Below are 23860 nucleotides of genomic sequence, written 5' to 3' on the forward strand. Positions count from 1 at the left end.
GGTTCCGCACCCACCCACCTGCTGCCGACCGCCCACAGCCAAAGGGTCAAGAGACTGCTGGTACCTTAAGGCACCTGTCCTACAGCAGAGGCATAATCGTCTTATTCTCTGGCTCACTTCATGAAATCCTTGAGTAAACTGCCCACTCTTTGCAAACATAATTCTTTTTGAACAAAAGGTCTCCAGGTATTTAACCCAAATGATGGGTCAGAGTGTTCTTTGTGGAAATCTGTAAATTTGGTTCTCAGCACATGGTCGCTCTTTAAACAGCTACAAAAATAAATGTAGCCTTTATTACCAAGTAATATACAATACATAATTAACCCTAGCCTAGGGGAAGAGGATGGGGTGATTAAATGAATAACAAGTGTATGCTACTTTGTCTCTGGGGAAACAGTGGGTTTTAAATATTACAGTGTCTGGCATCATAAGCACGCAAAAAAATAAATCCAACTACATTTTAAGCAAAATTAGGAATTAGCAGAGAAGCAACTAGCCCAGCTAATGTGTGGGTCAAGAATGCCTAAAAAAGAGTTCAGGGGTCAAATGAGGACTTGTGGTAAAAGAACAGAGAAGGCAAAGGAGTGAAGACAGGAGCCTGGTCTCATAAGTTTTTAGGTTTTTTAATAACGGCCTAAAAAACAGTAACAAACAAATCCAGAAAATGGAGAATTATTGTAATAAGATTACTACCTGATAAAAGGGAAGCTATGAAATCAACAGCTCCCATTTTATTTTACGAGCCAGGGAGCACACTGGCAACTGGGTCCTGACTCATAAAATCATTTGACTTCATCACTACATGTCCCACATCAAGACTAACCAGTGTAAAAGGACAGATACCCTAGATCCCATCAGTGATCCCAGGCCCCTCCTAAACTAGCCTGATTTGCAGAGGGAAAAAGAAAGCTGACCTACCTTACTGTATTACTCCATAACAAGATACAATGTGGTTCCATTAAAGTCACTTACCACACAAGATAGTCTCCCAAAGCTAACTTTTTTTAAAAAGCATGTAAAAATTACCGTTTATACTATACACATTATACTTTTACAGTTTGAAAGACAGACCAATGGGTCAACAGTTCATTTAGGGATTTTTAAATAGTTTCCCCTTCTAGATTCTTTGTCACTCCCTTGGCTCTGCCCTAACCTGACATTATTGTCACATAGCTACTAAGTCAAACAAATGTTCATTAAACACAATCTATTTTAGTGACTCTGGAGAGGGAGGTTCCTAAAAGGTCTCGTATATACTGAGGTGGAGGGATAGGTGTGTTCACACAGGTGGGAGGGAAGTGGCATAAGAATCTCAACCACAGGGAGCAACCTTTCAGGGCAGGAGGAGAGCTCACACTTAGATGGTCTGGTACCCACCCATTAAAAAGTCAAAATCCACTCTGCACCCAGCAAAAGTTGCTGAGGGTCCCATAAAGCTAATCACACTAGTTCTCAAAGGTGTAGCTATTTCAGGAATCAGTGGAGGCGAGTCACTTTGAATAGTGGTGGTTTGACATCTGTGGAAGAAGTCACCTGAACTCTTAACTCTTATAAAGAGAATGTTTAAGGGGTCAGCAGCTTCCCTGGAAAATTCAGGAAAATCAGCAAGACAGAATGGTTTTCATCTTCTCATAAAGTTCTTCTCCAGAGCTACTGAGGTTCTCTGCAGAGAGTAGATATTCCGCTTCACCCGATCCTCCAGGGAGGAGGAAGATGCGCTCTCCAGCTTCATGCGGCTAGAGAGAGAAGACAAATGAGTGTAAGTGACAAACATGTCAACTGGTCGTCCACCAAAATTAGAAGAAACAGGTTGCTAGCTGCAAGGAAGAAACAAGCTCGTTTAAGCCCAGACAGATGACTTTTGAGTGACTCCATCTGGAACTCAATTTTTTAAACCAGTTCCAAAGGGAAATTTTATCTTTTTCCGCAAATAGACAAAGCCTCATTGGAAAAACACTTCCTGGGCCATGAATTCTTATTTAAAAGGAAGGCCCAGGAGATTCAATGAAAATATCGATTCCCTTCTCCTCCCCTCAAATCAAAAACATCCTCCTCTCTGACCAGGGCTGGGAGGAGGAGGACCAAAGACGGGCTGGAGGCCGAGCTCCATGTTCTCTCTGCACAGACACAGAAACACGGGAACGGACAGTGTTCGAAACAGAAACAATGAAGGGACCAGCTGCCCGACTGCATCCTGGGGACCGTGACCATGAAAGCGGTCAGGCAGGAAGTAGGTGCACTCACTGGATAAACTTCCCGTCCCGAGAGTCCAGCTTCTCCAGCCGCTGCTCTCGTTCGTCATCCTTAGCGTGCTTCTTAAGGATGTTCAGTCTCTCTTCTTCCCGCCACTTGGCGTTTTCCATCATCTCTTGCCGTTTTCGCTCCAGTTCTTCTGATGACAGCTTTCTTTGAACACAAAAATCATCCTGTCAGGTCTACTTCTGTCCCAGCAAAAAAAGGGAAGCACCTCCGGGAAAAGAGAAATCAGGTAGGAGCCCAGGTTCTCCAGCTCACTGCTCTTCCCGCAGACACGCCCACCCAACTGGCCAACTCGGCACGGGTTTCCTTCCTTCCTAACATCCTGGCCAGGTGGTTTCATCCAAATTTCAGAAATTTAATGAAGGATTCTACACCCTCATTCAATAATGAATGAGATATTATTCTGAAATATTAAATACAAAATATTCCAATTGTTTGCTCAGCAACTTATAGACCACAGGTGGCAAACACAAGGCCCATGGGCCGACTGGCCTGCCACCTTGTTTTATCCTGCTCAGCACCTTGTTTCTACCCAGTGGCAGCGCCAAGCTCTCATTTAACTGTTAAGGAGTAGTTACATTTCCACAGTCCTAAGGTTACATTCGGCCTTTGCAGGCAACTGCGGGGCTGATGTGGCCCTGGTGGAAATGAGTTTGACACCCCTGTTATAGAAGAACAGAGGACTAAGTTATCCACGTGACTATTGACATCTACCATCTACCCACTGGAAATGCCTAGATATGCATGGGATTATTAAGCCTGAAGCCAGATGCCTGAAACTTAACCTCACAGAGTAACAGGTGGGTCTTCTTTCCTAGCACTTGCTGCAAATGAAGTTAGGGCAAGAAGCAGAGGTGATGAACCAGCGCAATCACTATTTAACAATGTCAGACACCCAAATCCATTGCTTCTCAAATGGGTGTGATATACAGATTCCCCCTTTGGAAGCAAAAAATATTATCAAAGTCTCGCTAGTGCCCTGGCTGGTGTGGCTCAGTGGATTGAGTGCCAGCCTGCGAACCAAAGGGTCGCTGGTTCAATTCCCAGTCAGGGCACATGCCTGGGTTGCAGGTCAGGTCCCCAGTAGGGGGCACACAAGAGGCAACCACACAGTGATGTTTCTCTCCCTCTCTTTCTCCCTCCCTTCCCCTGTCTAAAATAAATAACATCTTAAAAAAAAAATTAAAACAACAACAAAGTCTTATAAGGGAGGGGACTGGGAGCCCAATTTTGAGAAACAAAGATACTAAAACTAGACATTAATTTATGTATAGTGAAATGGCACACTCCCTTTCAAAACCCCACTAAATAAAATATATACAACCACAAAGACAATGAGGAGAGGAGAGAACACTGGAGAAGAAATGCCAACAAATTTTTGGCAGACAGAGTGGATGAAGGAGTGGTAACTGCTTCAACAAACTGGAGGAAACTGAACCCTAAGTGCCCCATACTAATCCAAAGCAAAATCCAGGAGAGGTTCAGAGACTACCAGCCCCAAGTACTTGGACGGCAGCAAGGCACGGGGCTGAAGACAGAAGAGCCAACTTGAAGCCGGTGTGAGAGGCCATTACGACACTGCTGCTGCTCTGCCTCACTCGGGGAAGCACATGACTGCTCCACCAAAGGTCTACAGGAGACCGTCCTCAGGGGAGACCCTTCCAGCAGTATCTGGAGAACTAAACCAGATGGACAGGAGGCCAGGAGAGGCAGAGGCAGCAGGTACAGCAAAGGAAGCTGGCAGGGCCACCAGGGCCAAAAAGGGACGACATGCAAGTTCACATACTCAACACTGGGGCTCCAGCCCCTGTCTCCCAGAAGGCCAGTAGCCAGACTTAAAGCCATTGGTCAGACAATCAAGAGAATTTTTCCTCTGGAGAAATTTAATGGTTCCTAACAAGAGAACCAAAGACACGGATATCTGAGTGTCCCCAGCTGGAAAACAGCTCAAACCTAGACAAGCCCTGCCCATACATAACACAGTGATGTCGGCTTGTTAGTACCTCAATTTTAAATGTGCATGGATGGGGAAATGATCATCAAACATTTCAGGAAAGGCTCTAATCTGAAAAATAAGAGACTGACGCAAAAGGAAAAGAGAGTAAGATAAAGCACATGACTTCTTAAAAATCTGCAATGAAAAAGCCTCCCTCTAAGATAACAAATGAAAGATGACATTTCTCACTGAAATGAGAAATAGGAAGATTTTTTAAAGGAACATCAGAACATGAACCAATTCTTAGAATTTAGGGAAAATAAAGAAGAAGTAATACCAGAAAATTTCCCAGACTGAAAGCCATGGGTTGATTGAAAGAGGTAAATATTGACCCCAGAAGAAAATGTAAAGAAAGCAAATACAACCTTATTATTCTGCTTGGCAATGAAAAGTATCAATGAACAATATTTATATAATATAGTAACATGAATCCACATATTGATTAAACCAAACATTGTGACATAACTAGAACGGGAAGATGGGGGGAGAAAAACCATGGGACCGAGAATGTATAAGAGCTCATTTACTCTAAGACCTCATTTACCCTAACAGTAAGAAAGTACCTAATATCTAAAACTGACGAATTAAGAGACCACAATATATGTATATATACATTTTTCTTTTTTAAGTTACAGCTGGCAACAGTGACACAAGGAAGGGCTAAAGACAGAAGGAGCAACAGGCACAGCCTAGGCCCGCCTGCTTTACTCTCTGGAAACATTCTAAGAAAGTGAGCCACGCAGGGCTCCGCGCACTCACTGAGAAGAAAGAGCCACAGTGACAGATGTGAGCCAAGGCAGGGCTGCTTCGGGCTCACCGGAAAGTCAGAGAAAAGGGGCCCCTGGGGACAAGATCAGGGGGTTAGCCCAGGGACCAGCTTCCACTGCCCATCGCTCCCCTGGTTATAAGTCTTGTGTGGCCCCTTAAAGTTTAGGATATGCACCCCTGAGAGGGAAGGAAGGCATGGGTGTGCTCCTGGGGGTGGGGTTTAGGGAGAGAGAGAGCCAACCAAGTATGTATATTTTTGGAAATAAGAGGGCTGCCAAAGGAAACACGCGAAGAGCTGGACGTAGCTGCCACTGGGCAGCGTGGCTGGAAGTGAGGTTGGGCGAAGTTTTGTTTGAAGACTTTTTGACTTAAAAAAAATAATCTGTATTACTGATCAAAACAATTTAAGAAATAGTGCCTCCATAATAATAGTAATTAATACAACAATAATAGCAACTCCATTTTCTATTTCCTACTGCCACTTTTGTTCTGGGCAATTTATAAGCCCAAAAGAAGGCATTTTAGCCAGTTCTGGAGTGTGACCTTATAGTGTTGTTTTTTTTTAATTTGTTTTGAGCATACTTTTTTTTTTAAAGGTTTTATTTATTTATTTTGAGAGAGAAAGGGAGAGAGGGGGAAAGAGAGGGAGAGAAACATCAATGTGTGTTTGCCTCTTGCACGCCCCCTACTGGGGACCTGGCCTGCACCCAGGCATGTGCCCTGACTGGGAATTGAACCAGCAACCCTTTGGTTCACAGGCTGGTGCTCAATCCACTGAGCCACACCAGCCATGGCTTTTTTTTTTTTTGTACTATAGAAGTATTATGTTGGCCCTGGCCAGGTAGCTCAGTTGGTAAAGTGTTGTCCCAATCCATCAAAGTTGCAGGTACAATCCCCAGTCAGGGCACATCCAAGAATCAACCAGTGAACGCACATACAATTGTAACAACAAATTAATGTCTTGATGTCTCAGTATCTCGACGTCTGTCTGTCTGCCTCTCTCTCTCACGGGCCTTTCCCCTTCTCCTCCCCCCATGCACGTTCTCGCCACCTTCCTTTTCCCTGAGCTCCAAAGGCTTTTCTTCTGCCTCCGGAACCAGTTTCCTGAGCCCACACACTCCAGCTGGCTCACTTCTTCGACCTCTGTGACTTTCTAAATAAACTTTTGCTTGTATTTGAAAAAAAAGTTTTGTGTTACCTGTAAGAAATTTAGAAAGCATTGAAAGCAGTGAAAACTAATATAAATTAAACAGAAATCCCACAAGACCCCAAAAAAATTTTTAATAGAAAAAAATAGTTTTAGTCTATATAGGAACTGTTTTAAATGGAGAATCACACTGCAGAAGAAAAGTGTAATCATTTCAGCTGGTAAAAGCAGTTGTTTCAGATCACCAATTAAAACATACATACAAGCCCCGGCTGGCGCAGCTCAGTGGATTGAGCGTGGGCTGCGAACCAAAGTGTCACAGGTTCGATTCCCAGTCAGGGTACATGCCTGGGTTGCAGGCCATGACCCCCAGTAACCACACATTGATGTTTCTCTGTTTCTCTCTCTCTCTCTCTCTCTCTCTCTCTCTCTCTCTCTCTCTCTCCCCCACCCCGTTCCCTCTCTAAAAATAAATAAATAAAATCTTTTAAAAATAACATACATACAAAAAAAAAAGAAAAATTTTAAAATTCTCACAGAACCCTCAGGTCCTTATGAAACTATCCAGTGTCTCTTAATCTGAGAAACAATGATTAAATAGTGCTAAGAACGGTTTTACAGCCATAAATTTTCTCTTTTTGTCTTAATGAACATCATCCTACTTTCACAAAACAACCTCAACTTCCTGGAACACCAAACCAAAACACAAGGGTATCACAAAATCCGTGCATGAAAGTTTCCGTGTTTTCATTTCTGGAAGAGACAGATCTTGAGGGCTCTAACTCATTTTAAATTATAAAATTCAACAAAAGCACTAAGGGGGATAATAAAAACTGACAAGGTATGATAAATCCAAATGATGACAGGTGGCGAAAGAGACAAAAATCAGAGCAGGATCTCAGAAAGCCCAGTCATGCGCTCACCACAAGCCTTAAAATACATGAAAATGCACTCACTCATGAGCATCTGTCCCCAAGTGTGACATAAATTACAGCAGAGCTGAAGAACTGACCCAGTCTCACCAATAAAAGATTCAATTATGTGAATACACTCTCTCTGGGAAGGCAGAAATATGTTAACATATTTTGGGAAGTTGCCAGTCAAACTCAAACCTTTTTAAAAAGTTTCTGGCCCTGGCTGGTGTGGCTCAGTGGACTGAGTGCCGGCCTGCAAACCAAAAGGTCACCAGTTGGATTCCCAGTCAGGGCACAGGCCTGGGTTGTGGGCCAGGTCCCCAGTGGGGGGCGTGTGAGAGGCAACCAATCAATGTTCTCTCTCTCTCATACATTGATGCTTCTCTCCCTTTCTTTCTCTATTCCCCTCTCTCTAAAAGTAAACAAATAAAATCTTATTTTTTAAAAAATTAAATAACCCTGGCTGGCATAGCTCAGTGGATTGAGCGTGGGCTGCGAACCAAAGCATAGCAGATTCGATTCCCAGTCAGGGCACATGCCTGGGTTGCAGGCCAGGTCCCCAGTGGGGACCATGTGAAAGGCAACCACATGTTGATTCTCTCTCTCTCTTTCTCCCTCCCTTCCTCTCTCTAAAAATAAATAAATAAAATCTTTTAAAAAAATAAAATAAATAAAAATAAAAAATTAAATAAAACTCATGTTTAATATAAAATAAAAATTAAAAGTTTCTGTTACCTGGATACTTAGGGAATCAGGCAATTAATAGTTAAAAGGGACCTGAGGGCCCACCTCTCCTCTAGCAAGTGAAATGCAACATGCCCTTAACAGGGGTGTCCGGCCTGTTAAGGGAAGGCCCCGCCTTCAGGCCCCGTGCAGCCCAGGGTGGCTGTGAATGCGGCCCAACACAAAATTGTACATTCGCTTAAAACATTATGAGATTTTTTGTGTGATTACGTGTCACAATACATTTAACGTGTGGCTCAAGACAACACTTCTTCTTCCAGTGTGGCGCAGAGACGCCGACAGGTTGGATGCTCCTGTTGGAGTCTTAGTGGTTCTCCATGCTGGCTGCACATGAGAACCACCGAGGAGCTTTAAGAATACTGACGTCGGGGCCGGCCCCCAGAGATTACGATGTTACAGGGCTGGGGTGTGGGCGGGTACTAGAATTCTTTTTATAAGCTGCCCAGGGGATTCTAACTTATGGCCAATTTGTTGCGGCAGTAAGAGGAAGTTCACGAAAGTTGCTCATCTGAACCTCCACTGAGAACAACTGGGACCCAGAGGGAGGGCCGTTCCTGGGCACAGCCTCCGGTCCCAGGGCTGCACAGCTGTGCTGTCTGGCCCGCCCCTCACCCAGCTCAAACACAGAGTCCACCTTAGGGTGTCTGGTCTCGAGGAGAGCACCCTGTTCCCCTTCCAGCTGATGTCTCAAGAAAGGAACACTCTCTCAAGAAAAGCTTCTCCATGAAAATCTCTAAGAGAATTAACGTGCTTACAGATGTCGAGAGAGGGTCAATTAATTTGTCCTTTCAATGTGCCTCCCACAGTGAGGAGGTAGGGCGGACTGTTAAAAAAGTTGACATGAATAATTTAAAAAGCTGGTGGGGGCAAAAAGCTGGTGGGGGGACACGTAGCGTGTCCACCTGCCCTGGTTCCAATCCACTCCTAGACTCGGGCCCACAGGCTCTGAAGTTGACCTACTGGCCTCTTGACTCACCTGGTGTATCCAGGTGCGTGCCGCCTCTGGTAGACCTCTTTTTTAGGTGATGGGCTCTTAGTTCGGCCTCTCTCTCTCCTGTTTACCTTAGAGTTGTGCCTGAGACACAGACACAGAGGGGAGAGAAGAGAAAAGCTTTTTCGATACAAGGGCTTTTATCATGTCGCTCACACGACGGAAGAAAAGCTAACTGCTTTAGTATCATAACCCAAACTGAAGAGAACAGAGGGCAGAAGTGGAAGAAAAACAAAGGCATGAAGGTACATAAAATTTTATATTAAACTCGCTCTAGAGATTCCAGATACATAAATATGTAGTTTTAGGGGCCTAAGCTTTACATTGAGGTGTGGGGGAAATGATGCAAAGGGAATAACAAAGCAAAGACATTCGGAAAAATTAATGAACAGGTATCTCCAAAGGCAAGCAACCTGTTGTGACCAGGCCCCCCACCTGCATAGGTGGTTCCACAGTGAATTCCCAGACTCACAGTTTGCTTGGCCTCGGGGACCGTGACCTTCTGCCCGGGGATCGAGACCTCCTGTCCCGGGACGCTGCTTCTCTGGCACTCTTCTTGCTGGCGTGTCTGGGAGGGGAGGGGGAGGAACTTCTGGACCTGCAGTGATTCTTCCACCCATGAGCCCCCTTTGGCTCGGCCATCAAAGGACCCTGGCTGTGGTCGGAGTCCCTGATCTGCATCATCAAGGAGAAGAAGCACAGCTACTCACAGGAAAAGCCAGCAGCTCAGAAGATGCAATGAAACAAAAAAAATGAATGAACACCAAGGTTCTATAAGGAGATAACTGTGTAAACCAAGCCCTTCACAGAGAACTGTAGAAGCTTAGAAAAGTTATCTTCAGAATTCTTTAAAAGAATGTGCTGCTCTGGCTGGTGTGGCTCAGTGGATTGAGTGCCTGAGAACCAAAGGGTTGAGGTTCAATTCCCAGTAAGAGCACATGCCTGGGTGGTAAGCCAGGTCCCCAGTAGGGGGTGTGTGAGAGGCAGCCACACATTAATGTATCTCTCCCTCTCTTCCTCCGTCCTCCCCCACAACAAACAAACAAACAAACAAACAAATAAATAAAATCTTTAAAAAGAGAGAGAGAAAGGAATGTGCCCACCCAACCACCTAAACTGACTCAGCTCTTCACTACAACCCAAGGGGGACCAAGAGGCAGAGCAGGGGAGACAGGACCTAAGGTTCAATATGCTCAGGGAAAAGAAGGAATACAGAGGGATGTATATGTGTCAAAAGTCATCAACCTGTGCACTTAAAACGTATGCCTTTCATGTCAATTATGTGCAGAGGGACGGAAGGCATGAATGCCTTCATGCTCCACTGGGGGGTTAGCCTCTCTGCTCCAAGAGCCCTGAGCTCAGGGACAAGGAACGGGCCCATCCCCAGAGGCCCTGCTCTCGGATGCTCGACCTCCCTCCTTCCCACACGATGTCCGATTGGCTGCTCAAAGTGCTCTCTCCCCAAAAACGCTGTCAGGTTGGCACATGCAACAGCCCCGTTCCCTCTGAGAACCCCACATTCTTACCTGTAAGCCATACCCAGGAACCTTGGACAAAACAGAGGAAGACTTTGCTATCTTCTTTTGAGATCTAAGAGAGTAAAACACAGTCGGGGGGAAAAAGAAAATGCATGAGGTCCAGTTCAAATCTCGTGAGCTCCAATGTGCTCTCTGCTTCGACAGTGATCCTCCCCACCTCCCAGCTCTTTCTCAGGAACACTTCTCTGTTTGGACCATCTCTGCTGGAAGGTGCGTCAGCACAGTCATGTTTTTTCCTGCGGAAAATCGTGGGCCCAGCTTTTCAGCCCTAATGCCTAAACACATTCTCCTCCCACCTCATACCGCCATTCCAGGGACTAAGAGTGAGTCGGCGGTGACAGTGCTGACTACAGAGAAGACGTACAGGATGGGACCAGATGGGCCCATTAATGCATTAAAAAAAAATTAAAAGCCTACATAAAACTCGCTTCTGTCTTGGTGGAATCACAAGCTGAGGTGAAAGTCATATCCAGGATGTCTGACCAAAGACCTCTGGGGCTGCAGGGTCATGCCAAGATCTCCAAAGGAACTCCTGTGCTAGATGACAAGCTCTGTGGGCAGAGGGCCTGTGTATGCATTCACACTGAAACCCCAGTATCTGGCGGTTCCTGGCAGGGAGCAGGCGTTCAGCTGGTGTCTGTGGAATGAACGCGTAAACGAATCAGTGAGGAGTGAGGCCTGCCTCCACGCGCTCACCTCCCCGAGCTGCGCTCCTCCTCGCTGCTGCACCGGTCGCTACTTGAGCTTCTGTGCTTATGTTTCTTGTGCTTCTTTTTCTTCTCCTTCTTTTTCTTCTTCTCCTTTTTCTCCAGACTCATTTGCAACTGGAAAATGCCCAGAACATAAACACACCAGATTACTGACTGAGGTCCCCGTCAGTCCTTCAGAGGGGGACTGGATTATGCACAAACTGTCTGACTCCAAGCCTTTGGATCTACAGGGTGCCAGGGGTTTCCCTGTCAACAGGCAGAGGGTCTTAACACTGGATATGCTCAAATACCCCCCAGACAAGCGAACAGGCTCTCTGGTTGGTGGGGGCAGGAATTCGTGTTTTTAAACAGTCCCCGGAGCCACTGCCTAGCAGTGTTCGTGTCAAAAGAAGTCCAGCTCCATTAAAAGTAACTGGGGACAATAAGACTAATCTTTATATTCTCCTTACCAGCTGATCCAGGAAACAATCACATAATATGTCATGTGAACGTTCAATGGGCCCTAGAGGCTCTGCCACCTGGTCTCCTGAACACGCTGTCTGACCACGCTTTCCACAGACATACCCCATATCCCTCATTTTCTGGAAAATGACATCACGTGGTACTTTCCCAACCCAAAAGACATGGAGAAAATCAAGAGTAATGAAGCTTGATAAATTAAGACTGCATTAAATCACCAGGAAAAGGTCTCTAAAAGACAAAACTTTTTAGTACCAGAGAGGTAGCTCAGTTAGCATGTTGTTCCAAAATACCCCAAGGTTACAGGGTTCAATCCCAAGTCAGGCCACATACAAGAATCAACCAGCCCTGGCTAGTGTGGCTCAGTGGATTGAGTGCTGGCCTGTGAACCAAAGAGTCGCTGGTTGATTCCCAGTCAGGGCACATGCCTGGGTTGCGGGCCAGGTTCCCCAGTATGGGACATGCAAAAGGCAACCACACATTGATGTTTCTCTCTCTCTTTCTCCCTCTCTTCCTCTCTGTCTAAAAACAAATAAATAAAATATTTTAAAAAAGAAACAACCACCAATGAATGCATAAGTGGAACAACAAATTGATGTTTCTCTTTCCCTTCCTCTCTCTCAAGTCATTTTTTAAAATTTTTTTAAATTTTATTTATTTATTTATTTTTTACTTTTTAGAGAGAGGGGAAGGGACAGAGAAAGAGAGGGACAGAAACATCAACTGGTTACCTCTCATTCGTGCCCTCGGGGAATCAAACTGGTGACCTTTCAGTTTTCAGGATGATGCCCAACTAACTGAGCCACACCAGTCAGGGGAGAAAATTCCTTTTTAAGCCATTCTGTTTTCCCTCTTATAAGGTAAGAATAAATAGAGAGAAGTTCACACATTAAGCAGCTAAAAGATACTCCTGGTGCTTATATGATGCACTACTTACCAATTCTTTGATTTTCTTCATTTTCACAGGATTGTTTAATACCTCTCTTTTTTTCTCTTCCTCCTTCTTCCTAAAGAGAGAAAATTATAAAAATCGTAACATTTCTTTTAGAAAGGAGATTAAGTCACTCATTCTACTCTTCACAATTCTATGTAACAATCTTTTATCAAAACGCACGGAGACAGGCCCTATAGTAAAATCTCTGTGATGGTGCGGAAGCCAGAAACCTTCCCCAAATCTGCACGAGGGACTGACTACTGGGGGGAAGCCTGTCGTGCAAGAGAGTGCAGTGTGTGAGGCTTCACACTCAAGCAAATAAGTGAATGTCCCGCTGTGTGTCAGTCGGTTGCTGTGTAACCGGCTGGTTGTAACTTTCCAATGCAACATCCACTGCTTAGCGTAATAACCGCCTGGGAAATCAAGAGAATGGATTCCTCTTCCAAGAAGCTGTACTCTCATATACACTGTTCACTGGTGGGTAAATGGGTCAACCTTCCTGGAAGACAACTTGACAACACTTATCACGGCCTGCACATACTCTTTGGTCTCACAAATTTGTTAGTTAAGGAGATAAGGAAGGAAGGAAAGAAGGAAGTTCACTATGAAGGTGTTCATAGTATAACAATAAAAATTTGGAAACAAGTTAGGGGTCCAACAAGAAAGTATTAATAAAGTATGGAATAGACATAAACACAGACATAAAAATTATGTTATAGAAGTATAGTTAGTGGCATAGAAAGATGTCCCATATAGAAGATTAGGTGAAAAAAAGGAGTTTATAAGACACAACATTAGTATGCCAGTGTTCATAGCAGCATTATTCACCATAGCCAAAAGGTAGAAACAAGTCCATCCACAGATGAATAAACAACATATATATTGTGAAATGCTGTTCAGCCTAAAATAGGAAGGAAATTCTGACACAGGCTACAACATGAATGAGCCTTGAAGACACTATGCTAAGTGAGATAAACTAGTCACAAAAAGACAAAAACTGTATGATTTCACTCATGGGAAGCTCCTCCAGTAGTCAAACTCACAAAAACAGAGAGCAGAACGGCGGTTCCGGGGCTGAGGGAAAGAAGAAAGGGAGCTCAGTGTAACGCGGAGAGAGCTCCAGTTCCGAAAGATGAGAGCCTCCAGAGACTGGCTGCACAACAATGTGGACACACATAACACAACTGAGGCGTACACTTAAAATGATTAAGACAGTAACTTTTTAAAAGATTTTAACTATTTATTTTTAGAAAGAGGAGAAGAAAGGGAGAAAGAAGGGGAGAGAAACATTTATGTGTGTGAGAAAAACATCCATGGTTGCTGCCCTCATGTCCCCAACCGGGGACCTAGCCTGCAAACCAGGCCATGTGCCCTGACCGGGAATCGAACCAACCACCTTTCACTTCTCGGGACGATGCCCAACCAACTGAGCTACACTGGTTCAGGGCAAGAGGGTAAATTTCGTGTTATGTGTATTTCACTGTAATTTTTTTAAGAGATATTCTGACACATGCTAAACAAGGATGAAGCTTGAAGATACCGTGCTGCGAGAAATAAGCCAGTCACAACAGGACAATCACCATATCGTTCCACTTACATGAGGTGACCGGAGTAGTTAGTTAAATTCATAGAGGTGGAAAGTGGAATTGCGAGCCCTGGCCAGGCAGCTCAGTTGGTCAGAGCATCATCCTGATAAGCCAAGGCCTCGGGTTTGATTCCCCATCAGGGCGCATACAAGGGTTGACAAACGAATGCCTAAAGAAGTTGGACAACAGGGTGATGTCTGTCCCTGTCTCTGTCTCTCCCCCTCCCCTCATCTCCCTAAAAATTGGTGAGTTGGAAAAGAAAAAGAACATAGAATTGCGGTTGCCAGGTCCCGGGGGCGGGGCGGGGGAGGGAATGAGGAGTTACTGTTTAATGATTATAGGGTTTCAGTCTGGGAGGATGAGAAGTTCTGGGGATGGACGATGGGGGTGGTCGCACAAGAACGTGAATGTACTGAACAGCACTGCACATAGACTTAACGGTTAAGATGGTAAATTCTGTTAAATATATCTTACCACAATTAACTAATTAAGAAATTAACAAAACAGCAGAAAATATTTGCATATACACATACTATACAATATCTTTACACATACATATGCAATATCTTCAATATATAAATAACTTCAAAAGAATTTTCAAACGGAGAAATATAAATAATAAACATTTTTCACTGTTCAACCTTATCCACTTGAAATAAAATACTGCAAATTAACCCCCCTCCACAAAATAATATGTACAGCATGATCACATTTAGCACCCAATATGCAGCTACAATTCATCTGTTAAATATTAGGGTTTCAAGTGAGATTCTAAATTTTCTTTTTAAAGACTTCTGCTGCAAAAAAAGGAGGAGGGGCAGAGAAAGAGGCTTGTTTACCCACCTACCCAACTCTATACATATCCCCAAATTTCCAAGAAGCTACTAGCCTTTCTCACCTTGCCGCAACCTCCTATTTTTGCTTAAGGGTCAACAGTAAAGGAATAAATCCGGTCTAGGTCTAGTCTGGGCCAGTCCACTTGCCAATATCTTCTGGAATGGCCTAAACCTTGTACCCTTAATGGAGCCTCCTTCCCAACATCGTGAAGCCCAAATGGAGACAAGTCCTGTCACGTGATAGACAAAAGCTAAGAGGAAACCCACTTAAAGTGAGTTGAGAAGTGAGGTGAAGTGAGAGGCTATGTGACATCTCTGCTAAGCACCTTTGTAACAAAGCCCGCTTCCCGGACCGTCGTCAGTACCTGATGATGAACAGTGGGTCCTCCCGGATCTTGCTGGCCATGTCAAGAAGGGAGTTGGCACCGGATGGGGCAAAGATAGAGCCTGGGAGGAGTCCTGTCTCGGAAGAACAGCCGGCCTCCTTCTCCTCCATCTTCTCAAAAACGTATTTGTCAATGGGGCGCCCCAGCAAGTACTCATCCCGGTTCACCATCCCACCGGGACCCTGGTACATCCAGTCCAGTTTTTCTTCTTTTTTCCTAGTTCAAGGAAAAAAGAAAGCAAAAGAGAATGGTGACTCCTGCAAGCCCACACACAAAACCTGAACACAAGGGCAGGAGAACCACAGCTGGTCAGAGCAGGGCTCATTCTACAGGCACCTGGCGTGGGCTCAACACAGCGCCCCCCATGGCACACGGGAAGTGGTGCTTGCCGGCATGAAGCTGACCACGTAGCGGAGAGACCGTTCTTCACCACTTAGCACAATTTATGGGGGAAACCAGTGTTCCTCAACCTGGGGCACGGACCTTTGCTCAGGGCTTCCCACGTCTCCTCTGCAAAGTCTTTATATTACCCTTTCATTTTGAGGACAATCTGAAACATTAAGCGTATTCTGCATCTCCTCGTTACCAAGGACAACTTCAGTGACCACACGCGCAGTCGTGATCATTGTGTGTTTCGGCGCTTATTTTCATACTGGCACAAGAGGTTACACTGCATTTGAGGAGATCATGAAAAAAAGACCAGAAATAACCTAATAAGGAATTTACACTTTCAGGCCAAAAGGGGCAGGGGGCAAGTTACATCATGGTATCGCGCCAAACAAGTATTATTTCCCTGTGGTTCTGACAGGAAAAAATGGTGAGCACACTGAACCCTCACACAACAGACCATGCAGGCGCGCTGAATCCATGAGAGCGTGCGTTGAAGCAGCCAGTGCCACACTCATCCTGCAAGTAGCAAAGTGTTTTTATCAAAACAGTATTATCTATATAACATTAAACGTTTTTTAAATAGGACTTTTTTGTTTAATTAGTTCATTTTTGAGAACATATAACAACTGTAGGCATAAAGAATGTCTTCCTGGTTACATCTTCAGACATTTTCTTTTTTAAAATTTTATTTATTTATTTTTAGAGAGAGAGAGAGGGAGAAAGAGAGGGAGAGAAACATCGATGCCAGAGAAACATTGATCGGCTGCCTCTGGTACACGCCCCAACCGGGGACTGGGCACGCGCCCTGACCGGAAATGGAATGGGCGGCCATTTGCTTTGAGCGCAACGCGCAACCAACTGAGCCACACCAGTCGGGACACGTCTTCAGACGTTTTTAATGGGAATGATCTAAACCAAGCCCTGGCCGGGCAGCTCAGCTGGCTGGAGGTCGTCCCATGACGAGGTTGCTCAGGACACATGCAGGAAGCAACTGACAAATGTATAAATGAGTGGAGCAACACACTGATGTTTCTCTCTCGCTCCCCTTTCCTCTCTCTCTCTCAAAGCAATCAATAAAAAAGAGTTTTGTAAAGAATAAACCAATAATGTCGGGTCATAACACTTTAGATATTTTTCCTTATTAAAAGGATTGGTTTGTGCCCTAACTGCTGTGGGTCAGTTGGTTGAGCATCACCCTCTCCACTCTTCCTAAAAATAAATAAATAAATGAAATCTTAAAAAAAAAAAAAAAAGACAATGAAGGGATCATGCCTATGCATACCTGACACCAGTGATAGGGAAACTGGGAATAAATATTCACTTATTCATTTTTAAACATTTTATGCATTTGTAAACATTTACTCAGCATACTTCCTATGTGCCAGAGAGACGAGTAAGGCCAGAAGGATGGAAGACATTCAGGCAGTTGAGATGCTCACAGGTTACTGGATGAGGCATGTGGGTTAAGAAAGTACCAAACGCCCTGGCTGGAGTAGCTCAGTGAATTGAGCTCGGGCTGCGAACCAAAGCATCGTAGGTTCGATTCCCAGTCAGGGCACATGCCTGGGTTGCAGGCCATGGCCCCCAGCAACCGCACATTGGTGTTTCTCTCTCTCTTTCTCCCTCTCTTCCCTCTCTAAAAATAAATAAATAAAATCTTAAAAAAAAAAAAAAGTACCAAACGGTGCTGATGAGAGCTAAGCTTATGTTGAGGTGACTCCGCAACACTCAACGCGACACTCAATGCAGAACTGCCCGGTAGGCAGCTGAACACACAGAGATACAAGAGGTTGGGTGGGATAAATGCTGGGGTCCTCAACGTGAAGTAAACAACTGGTACAAGTGGAATGAGGGAGCTCTTACAGGGAACAGAAGAAAGGGAGAAGAGCAGTAGGCCGTGGGGGGCATGACCAGTTGAAACTACATAAATGCAGGAAAAAGAAGAGATGGTACAAAGAGATGGGCAGACCAGGAACCTGTAGGCTAAGGAGCAAAACGTTTGTGGGGAAGGGTAACTGGGTCAAATACAGAAGAAAGGATATGAAAACCTAAGACAGACACTTCTACTATATACAGTGATATTTTCATGGCTCTATCTAGTCTTAAAAGGATTCAACTGGCATCAGTCCTACTCAGCCCCCTGGTAAGAGACATGCCGTATAGTTGAGATCCAGGGCCATGGGACTTGTCCTGGACCGCCCACCACCACCCAGCTAGCTAAGCGAGCTAGCTACTTCTGTGCACGGCCATACCCTCACATCTAAAATGGAGCTGGTAACTGCTCTCTCTCATTGTTACTCTACTTTTTAAATGAAAAAAACAATTGGAGTAAAAGCTATATAAAAACAATCTATAGATTTTTGTCACTATCATTAAGGATACAGACCAAGTTCTCAATCAAGGCCGCCCATTAGGACCTCCCAAAGAGCTCTTAATATACACAGGTGCCGTGACCCATGCACTCCCTGCTATTCTTAGTGAATCTGCCTGGGTAGGAATCACTCCCATTTTATTTAATCTCCCAAGAACACTCTAAAGTGCAAGGGTCGAGAACACTGGTATAGACTGCTATCTAGAAAACACAGTATTCTAACATCATCAGTAAACATTAAAGCAACACTCACTATTGCAAAGAGGGATTTGGAGATCCAGAATAACAGGTAGGCTATTATGGTTTTCCTTTGTTCTGAGAGATGCATTTCAAACACAGAAAAGATTATCTGAACAATGGAAGTGAATCATTAGAAAGTAAAAGGTTGTTTTTTTCTTTAAGATTTTATTTATTTATTTTTTAGAGAGGGAAGGGAGGGAGAAAGAGAGAGAGAGAGAAACATCCATGTGCGGTTGCTGGGGGCCGTGGCCTGCAACCCAGGCATGTGCCCTGACTGGGAATCGAACCTGCGATGCTTTGGTTCGCAGCCCACGCTCAATCCACTGAGCTACGCCAGCCAGGAAAAGTAAAAGGGTTTTATTGGTATTTTATTGGATAAATTAAAAGCCTGACACTATGCAAAAAATGATACAGTCTAGATGGACAAACGGATCATCTAAATACATCTGCCAGTAAAGATCAAGAAAAGGATCGACATGCTGACCTTTGTGTTTTATAACATTGGAGGATACGTGAGGGAGCAAAGAATATCAAAAGAATATGAAATCACCTTCCCACTTGCAACAGACGAGCAGGCACGAGGGTCCGCAACAGGGCAGGTGTTGCCCTCCCGGCTCTGAGACTGTATCCTACATTCTCCAACCTCGTTAACTAGACTCTGCAAGCCCAAATTTCTGATACATCAGGCATAGGATGTGCAATGCTTTGTTAAATAAAAATTTCAAAGTAATTTTTTTGCCTTTGGTTAGCGGGAAAGTAAACTTTTATGACTAAAGGGTAGTCCTTCTAACATTGACATCTGCTCTAAAACAAGGGTTCACGGGATCTGAAACTTCACATACAACAATGTGTGTTCACGTACAACAACTTTATAAACTGTCCAGGAATTGATTCAAATGTTTGACATTCATTTATATTATATTATAATGTAAAGTATACAATTTATGTAAAGTATATAGAGTAAAATAATGTGTATCTGGGTAAGAAAAACATAAACTTTCATTCTCTTATCTCATTTTACATATTAATTCCATATGTATATTCATTAAAAATTTTATTTATGCCCTGGTTGGGGTAGCTCAGTGGATTGAGCACGGACTGAGAACCAAAGTGTCGCAGGTTGGATTCCCCATCAGGGTACATGCCTGGGTTGCAGGTCATGACCCCCAGCAACCGCACATTGATGTTTCTCTCTCTCTCTTTTCTCCCTCCCTTCCCTCTCTAAAAATAAATTAATTAATCTTTTAAAAAATTTTATTTATTTTTTTAGAGAGAGAAGGAGAGAAATATCCGTATGTGAGAGAAACACACTTTTCAAACACCCCCAACTGGGGACCCGGCCCGCAACCCAAGCAAGTGCCCCGACTGAGAACCGAACTGGTGACCTTTTGGCTCAATCCATTGAGCCAAACCAGCCAGGGCCCTAAATATATTTGCAAATCCTCAAACTCCATTTATTTTGAAACATTTCAAATTTCATACTTAAGTCAGAATGGCATTCTCCCCAATTGGTTACTCAGAAAAAATGTAACTACCATCCTGCCCAGGTTCCACGGCCACTTCCATGAACTGAAACTGGGTCTCTCACACACACACACACAACCTCGAATGTCACATGCCTCTTGTCATGAAACCATTAAGGGGAAGCCCCACACATCCAGTGGGGGACTCGGGCCGCACACCACCCTGGAGACTTGCCCGAGGACATAAACCAGGGCAATGATAGTAGATTACCCCATTGTAGTCTCCCTGTAGCTCTTACTCAAGTCTGACTTTAGGAATGCACTGCACAGCTTTTGCTTTTCATTTTTCTCAGAACACACTTATCTGCCACTCTTACCCTATACTATGTAAGAGGAAACGAGGAGGGTAAAATCAAGTGGGACTGTCCACAGGCACACAGCTTTTACTTGCAAAGACGCCACCCACCTCCTAAAATGAACCTGCAACACAGACACAAACAAAAGCAGGAACAGGCCCGGACCCATACAGAGAGGCAGGGAGTGGCAATCACCCCCAGCCACGGCTATTTGCCAAGCATCTACCCTGAGCTTGGCCCACACTAAGCCCTGCAATTGTTATCTCATTTGATCTTCAACACACCTTAGAAACTGGGAGCTCTCACTCTCTTGGGTCTCCCGAGGTAACCCCGGCTCCCAAACGTGCCCCAAGTTACATGGCTGGGCGAGGACATGCCAGGCCAGCTCAGAGCCCAGGTCCGTCTGACTCCAAACCCGTTCTCTTAACCAGCTGTTGTGCGACAACTGGAGGACGCACCTGCAGGCCAGTCCTGCAGTTCCCTGCACACCAAGACACCCCCGTGGCAAACTGCCCACCGCACCCTCAGCTCCTGGCTTACTTGACAGCGCCAACATCCTCCGCGTAGCGCTGCATCTCCTCCCGGGCCCTCTCCTCCCGCAGCTCCCGCTGGAGCTCCTCAATCTTCTTCCGCTCAGCCTCATGCTTCTGCTCAGCCTTCCACACTTTCTCCACATTGCGGAGTGTCTGCGGGTGCCAGCTCTTCTTCAGATTCTGTGGTGATGCAGAGGAGGGAGAAAACCACTCAGGGAGTGTGTGGGCGGTAAGCAGGTAACTGGCCCGGCCTCACCTACCCCTCTGTGCCCTAATCAGGCCACGGCGGGCCTGTGTACAGGCAAGGCATCTTTAACAATGCCATGGCTGACATCCAGTATTCTCTCACACACCAGGGGATTTTGTTCAAGTACATAAGGCTTCAGGATATACAAGGCTCCTCCTTCCTGAATTTCCTTCGAATACTTTTAACCTGGAATGTGTATGAGTCTGACTTCCATTGGTCAGGTGAGGGTTGGTGATGACAATACAGGAGGAATGGGGCGGGGAGATGGAAAGGCACAGACTCTGAAAAGCAACTTTCATTCCTATGAACACCACCTTTTCTTCCTTCAGTTCACTTGGTCTGCCTTACACTTGCAGTTTACAATCCCACCTAGTTCCTTTTTCAACCTTCCTTTCCAGGAATTTCCCCTTCACCCTCAAGGAAGGCTTCTCCTCCCCATCCTCCCCAAGAGCCACTACTCTCTGGTTCAGCTTCCCTAAATCAGGGAAGGTTTCCTGGAGGAAGTGACATCTGAGAACAATTATATATTAGCCCAGTGATGTAGAAAAAGGAGAAGAAGGGGTTAAGATTTCTAAACAGAAGGAACAGCACACACGGGTGAAAGCCCAGTGGTGAGAAAGAACAGAGCACAGATAATTCACTGTGGCTGGAGGCGGAGTGTAAGCTGATGGACAGGAGGTCAAGATGAAGCCAGCTAAGAAAGAAACAGATTAAGGGCCTGGCAAACCATGTTAAGGGGTTGGACTCAGTTGACAGCAAGAAATACTAAACAGTCACATGCAGGAGAGAGGGAGTGAGTAGCTCTCTTGTGAAGAAAGGACTGGAGAGGAACAAGACTGGGGACCAGGAGACCGGTTACGAAGTCTAAACAAGAAAATGTACACAAGGTGCCGGGCACGTGGGAGGTGTTCAATCAATGAGGCCTCCCTCTTCCTCCTTTTCTCTCTGCCTTCTTGTCCTTCCTTCCCCCTCGTCAGGTCCTCCAGTCCTTCCTTCCTTCCTTCCTCCTCACCCTCCACTGCATGCCAACCTTTTCCTACTGGTCCCCCTCTCCCCCCTTCAACGTGGGTGACTTTGCTCCCCAGAGAACACTGGCAATGTCTCAAGACATTTTTGGTTGTCACACCTGGGGGGAGAAGGTGGTACTAGTCGCTGGAGTCCAGGGATGCTGGTAAACATCCTACGATGCACAGGACCACACACACACACACACACACACACACACACACACACCACAGACTTATCCAGCCCAAAATGTCAATAGTGTGGAGGCTGGGAAACCCTGGATTAGAGCTTCCCTGTTCCTAAATGCAGTTATCTGAAGAATACACTAAATTCGAGGAAACCAGATGGAGTATCAAAATTTATACTAATCAAAGACACCTAACATCTGACAAACTCTAATACAGCTACTGGACAGGCGACTAAATTCATCTAATTGTTGATTCAATTAGTTACCCTTTCAAGAGGTTAGAATGTTTTTGATCTTGCACCATACCCTTGTGGGTCACTGCTTTATTGGGACCCTAGCCCCCTAAATATGAACTATACAGTTTAAGAGAAATTGCCACTCAACTTATATTATGTGCTACAAATTCAGAAGAAATCTCTGACACTACAGATCAGGATGCTGCATTGAAGAAGAAACGGAAAAGGGTCCCCGCCCCCTTCAGGTTTAAAATAGATCCCAGGACATGGCTCAGGGGAAAGAATGAGGGCACAAGCCACGCCTACTACAGCCCAGGACATCGCTCGGAACTCCTAACTGAGGAATAGCTAAGTGTCCCAAGACAAGACATACAAAATAATGCCCGCGTGGCCCGCCTCCTTTCCGACCCACGGTTCCAGCCCCCGCCCCCCGGGGTGTCCTAGAATTTCCAGGCTGGATGGCCCCCGCCATACAGCACACAAACACCACCTGTCACCCTTGGCGACACACCCGGCACGCCTTCCCAAGTCTCCGCTCAACCCCTCCGTGGCCTTAGTGAACTGTCCCCTCTCCTCGAAAGCAAAGCTTCGTTGACAAGGTTACCCACTCCTACCCCCACCGATTCCGTCCCCCACCGCAGCCCGTCTCAGTCCTCCTCTGCCGAGGCCTCCCTCACTTACCAGGTCTCCGCCTCCCATGACGGTGGAGATGTTTCCTCACTAAGTTGACCTGGAAAAGTGGAAGGATCGAGAGAAAACGTAGAGAAATAGTTCAGGTGCGACTCCCCCAAATCTACTTTCGGGGTCCACTGGCTGCCACAGTCACTGCCGGATCTAGAGCCCACTTCCGGGAGGGCGTCCTATTATCACGAAGAAGTCGCGGAGCGATGACGTTATACTCTGGCGCTGCGCAACAGTAGCGTCATGTTTAGTTTCTCAATTTGAGGCGTTGAGGTTGCGGCGTGTGTAATCTGGTCTAGGACCCCTTGCGTTGGCACCACACCTGGTGTCCCAAAAGGTTTGTTTAAGCGCCGCGGTTCTAGTCAGTTGCGGTGCGGATGGGCCTGGCCCAGCGGTTCGGTTGCCATGGCAGCGCGCCATGGCGTCCCCCTCGGGGCTGCGCTCCAGGTCTCCTGGCGAGGCCCCAGCTTGGACCAGCTTCGGCCTCCTCTCCCTGACTCACACCCTCGGTTTTCCAAATGGCTTTTGAAACCCTCATTCTTCTCAAACCTCGACGCAGCGCCGACTCCCTCTCTACTTTACCGAGATATGTAAACAATCGACCCGAAATTCCATTAGCTGCTCAGCACCAAACCTTTGAAATCTGCCAGCTTCACCATTTCCTTTTCCTTAATTAGCGATGGAATAGGCGCCCCTCCTCCTGTCTAAGGCTGGCGGTTCTTCCATTCTGGATCCCACCCCTCACTTCTAATATTTCTCGACTTCCTCCTGTCTCCTGTGTCTTCTCAGTATTTGCTCTTTGTCGTCAGCATTTTAGATACATTCGATTGATCCTTTAAAACAATTTAAAAGGCTCATCTTTTCCCCAGCTGCTGCTGGCACT

The 23860-nt window shown here is 45.5% G+C and overlaps 1 protein-coding gene across 1 annotated transcript; it reads right to left on the reverse strand.

Moving 5' to 3' along the window:
• Positions 1-607: 607 nt before the first annotated feature.
• Positions 608-23140, reverse strand: CWC25 (CWC25 spliceosome associated protein homolog). Its single transcript, XM_045836703.1, has 10 exons — positions 22978-23140; positions 20629-20801; positions 15248-15484; positions 12464-12533; positions 11054-11181; positions 10346-10409; positions 9292-9494; positions 8805-8903; positions 2245-2406; positions 608-1736 (listed from the first exon to the last, which is right to left on the reverse strand). Exons 1-10 carry the CDS (start codon positions 22993-22995, stop codon positions 1622-1624), a joined length of 1269 nt encoding a protein of 422 aa, XP_045692659.1. The 5' UTR covers positions 22996-23140; the 3' UTR covers positions 608-1621.
• Positions 23141-23860: the final 720 nt, after the last annotated feature.

Source organism: Phyllostomus hastatus, unplaced genomic scaffold (assembly GCF_019186645.2).
Source record: "Phyllostomus hastatus isolate PE091 unplaced genomic scaffold, TTU_PhHast_1.1 phas_contig_210, whole genome shotgun sequence".
NCBI classification, from domain to species: Eukaryota; Metazoa; Chordata; class Mammalia; order Chiroptera; family Phyllostomidae; genus Phyllostomus; species Phyllostomus hastatus.